Genomic DNA, 4,050 nt, shown 5'->3' with positions numbered 1-4,050 from the left:
TTCCGGTGTTTCAGAATTGACAATGGTGACATCTTTGGTGTTGTGCCCTTCTTGGAGCCTTCATCTAGGAGTAACCTTTCCTGCAGCTACGGGTGGCTATTGGCTTCGGTCCTGTGCTCATCCACTTTGCGGCGTTGTGAACCTTTTTAGGCCTAATCTAGCTAGGTAGTGGGTCTAGAGTCTAAGTCGTCTCTGCAGTGCTATATGTCTAATTTAGCTAAGTAGTTAGTCCTTCATATTTTGTGATTTTTACTCAGTTTTTCCTTAATTAACCGAGCATGTCAGGAGTTAGATTTTTCTTCTTATTAATATAATTGGTAGCTCTACTGCTGGCTCGGTTCAAAAAAAAAGTAAATGATATATTTCTCGAGCTGCCAAAATAATGAGTGATCGGTTAGCTGTGACTATTCTTACAAAACAGGATGCAATACAGTTCAAAGTTCCCCTAAACATGTATGATTATCAAGGTTAAAAGTCGATTTGTATTAATAGTGACGGATCCAAAGCCATTAATACGAGGCTCTATTTTTCTTCTTCTCATTTTTTTTTCTTTTATATTAAAAAAATTATAGAGGGCCCAGGGGCTCCCAATAGCATCGGAGGTAGGGGGTCAAGCCCCCTGCCCCTGGGATCCGCCGCTCGGTATCAAGGCTAAAAAGATTGATGTGCCAGATATATACAAATTTCTTCAGGGTACGTACTGCAGTGTTTTACTCAGTATTGCCCTGCCTACCTGATGATGGGGACAATGCGGTCAAACGCAAGGTGCCTAAACCCTATCTTCTTCTACTTATTGACTCAAAAAAGGAGAATCTCAATGCTAGTTAGTTACTCACTGACCGCAATAGGGAACTCATTGCATCATCGACAGAAAAAGCATCCATAAAAATGTTTCACCAAAATCAGAGGCAGAAACAAAAAGGCAAACGCCCAACATGGGGCAAATCAAATGTTCAGATCTCACCCATTTCACCAATCTGGAAGATCAAGAATTTAGACCAGGAACAAAATAATGTTATCACTCGTCATAGCTCTGATGGTGGTTAACGAGTGCATTTGATCGCTAATTCACCTCCACAGTACTACTGCACATCAGTACAGTCAATTAAATTTGGTTTTTCTCCTCTGATTTTTTAATAAGTGAAGTTCCCCCTCATTGTTAGTGTTTCTAGGTAAACGTAAAATTCGATTTGTTCTTGACACATAATGCTCCGTATCAAGTTTAAAAGGATTTCCTACATTTAATAAATCATTCTTGATGGCTCTGCTCGATCGAGTCAACATGATCTGCAAGATGTTTTCAAGGACTACATAAAAAAATTCAGAGTACTGCAGTATTTTTTTATCAGTATTGCCCTACCCATCTGATGATGGAGACAATGTGGTCAGACGACCCAATGTACTACTAAACAGCTACAAACAATTTCTGAATGCTGGAGTTACCCACTGAACTGCTCTGGGAAGGCCAAGCAACCAACATCCAACGTTCAGAGGCAAGGAACTAAAAAACGGCTGTATTAGTATGTACCCATCTGAATAATCAGATGAGAAAGATTAAGAATTTAGACCAGAATCAAAAGAATGCTGTCACTTGTCACAGCTCCAACGACGATCATCAGTACATTGGACTCCAATCCTTAACTGACCTCCATACTACTACTGCACTACACTACAGCCAACTATTTAGTAGATTTAATAGAATCTTTTTTCTCTGAATTCTGAACAAGTCTGAACTATGCACAGTTGCGCCCTTCCTCGGAGAAGAGCTCAGAAGAAGAGGCCACAGTCCTGCTCCGTCTTGGTTCCCATCGGCGACACCAGCATGGAGCCGTACAAGTCGACGTCCCCCGGCTGCGGGCAGAGGCCCTGCAGGTCGTCGAGGTTGATCCCCGAGAGCCAGTCGTCGGAGCCAAGGCCAAGTTCGTCCATTTCCTTGACCTCCTCCTTGGGCATGATAGCGCCGGCAGGACCCATGTCACCGAACGCCGGCAGCGAGGCCAGCTCCGGGAACGGATCGTCGTCGATCTCCGATTCCGGCGTTCGCGTGTCCCCGCACGACTGAGAGTGCGAATGTGAAGCCTCCATCTCCTTCTCCTGCTGCATCTTCTCCCACTCGTTCTTCTTGTTGTACAGCCGGCACAGAACCCAGTCATCCAGCTGGAGAATTAACCGAAGAGCAAAAGCGTAAGCATTCCGATCAATCAAGAACAATCTACGATGCTTCAAGAATTAACCAATTATTCTCGAAGAAAAAAACATAAGGAATTTCGAGGCAAGATGAATTGTGAGTTCCTTACCCTGAGCGAGCCGGTGCTGGCCTTCTTCTTGTTGGCCGCGCCGCGTCCTCCGGCGTCGGCGAGTCGGTACTCGTGCATGATCCACTCCGTCTTGATCCCGCGTGGTGGCTTCCCGTGGTAGAACACGAGCGCCTTCTTGATCCCCACCGTCCGCCCGCCGTGCGCGACGGGCTTGTCGGCGCCGGTGGCCTTCCAGTACCCCGTCCCCGCCGCGCGGTTGGGCCGGGACCCGTTGGGGTACTTGCGGTCCCGCGGCGTGAAGAAGTACCACTCGCGGCGGCCAAAGAGAGCCTGCTCCGGGAGGTCCCAAGGGTCGAAGCGGTAGAGGTCGAGCTCGGCGATGATGGGGACCGGGGGCCGGCGTCCGGCCGCGCGGGTGCAGAGGTAGTAAGCGACGAGCTCCTCGTCGGTGGGGTGGAAGCGGAAGCCTGGGGGCAGGTTCAGCTCCGCCTCCGCGTCACGACGCTGCGCCGCCACCATTACCATTGCTTCTTGATCCGTTTCTTTCTCCCTTGCTCCTTCACGTGAGTTCTTGCGGTGGTTGGCTGCTGCGGGAGGTGAAATGGTGTAGTGAAGTGGTTCTTGGGGAGGTGAGGAGTGGAGGTGGAGGGTGATAAATAGGGGAGGGGATGGGGTCAAGACGAGGAAGCTTCGTGAGGGAGGCGTCGGGTGGGAAGGGGGTCAAAGGGAAGGGGCGAGCGCGAGGTGGGATTGGGGTAGGCGGCGGCCAGGGGAAGGGGAAGGAAGGGGACGGCAAGCGTCGCGATGGTTGGGGTTACTGGTCGGCCGCTTACGGAGGGCGGTGACGTCGGTTTCACAGAGGAGCGAGCGATGGGCACCGTTGGATTGGATCCGTTGAACGTCGGCGGTTTGTACTGGATGGGAGCGGGTGACAAGGATGAATATCCGTCCAAGGACCATTTGCCGAGATAACCCAATATAATCAACGGGCGACGAATTTGTAACATATTTTTATTCTCTTCGGTCGTAGATATACACCCTCTTCAATCATAAATATTTTTCAATTTGATCAAGATCTAATTAAACTTTTAAATTTTAATCGTTAATAACTTTTAAATTTTAATTTAAAAATATAAAAATTATATGTGTAGATTTATTTTGAAAATACTTCAATAATATTATATTTTTATTAGATAATATAACTTTATTCTAATATAAAAAATAGTTAAAATTACATATTGAATATCTTAAAAAATCAAAAATGATATATATTTATGACAAGGGAGTATCATTTAAAAAAAATCAATTAAGCTTTTAAAAATTTAACTAAAAATAGCTTTTAAAATATTAAATTTAGAAATCTTAAAATTATATGTTTAGATTTATCTTAAAAATATTTTCAAAAATCACAGATTTAACGAATTTTATAAATATATTTTAACAAAATAATAATAATTAAAACTATATATTAAAGACCATGTTTTATAAAAAAATGTATTTATAACCCAAGGCAGCATGACTGAAGCATGATCCGGAGTTAGGGCGAGGTCAAGCTGGTTCCAACGGGCACGTGCGGCGAGCCGCTAACTAAGCAAGGCGCCCGCCGTCCACGTGATGAGATCTGGTCTACGGGTCGCGTCGCGTGGTTCTCTGAACCTGACCGCGCCACGTCGCTGTCAGCCGGAACTTGAGAGGGTACGCGAGCCCCTTTTTTTTTTGAGAAAGCTCGGTCTTCGCCCAGCTACTTTTTTCGACGGATGGGGACGGGGCTTTGCCACCACTGTGGCGTCAG

At 46.0% G+C, this 4,050-nt stretch overlaps 1 protein-coding gene across 1 annotated transcript; it reads right to left on the bottom strand.

Moving 5' to 3' along the window:
- Window positions 1–1,498: 1,498 nt before the first annotated feature.
- On the bottom strand, window positions 1,499–2,986 carry LOC133890724 (NAC domain-containing protein 67-like). The gene is made up of 2 exons (XM_062331233.1): window positions 2,298–2,986; window positions 1,499–2,157 (listed from the first exon to the last, which is right to left on the bottom strand). Exons 1-2 carry the CDS (start codon window positions 2,781–2,783, stop codon window positions 1,768–1,770), a joined length of 876 nt encoding a protein of 291 aa, XP_062187217.1. The 5' UTR covers window positions 2,784–2,986; the 3' UTR covers window positions 1,499–1,767.
- Between the last annotated feature and the right edge of the window lie 1,064 nt (window positions 2,987–4,050).

The sequence above is a fragment of the Phragmites australis genome, chromosome 14 (assembly GCF_958298935.1).
Source record: "Phragmites australis chromosome 14, lpPhrAust1.1, whole genome shotgun sequence".
Lineage (NCBI taxonomy): Eukaryota > Viridiplantae > Streptophyta > Magnoliopsida > Poales > Poaceae > Phragmites > Phragmites australis.
This window is presented reverse-complemented; position numbering and strand designations above follow the sequence as displayed.

Coding starts and splice junctions, on each gene's coding strand:
- LOC133890724 (XM_062331233.1), bottom strand. CDS start 2,783: ATGGTAATGGTGGCGGCGCAGCGTCGTGACGCGGAGGCGGAGCTGAAC. Junction 2,158..2,297: donor CCAGCACCGGCTCGCTCAGG/GTAAGGAACTCA, acceptor TTAATTCTCCAG/CTGGATGACTGGGTTCTGTG.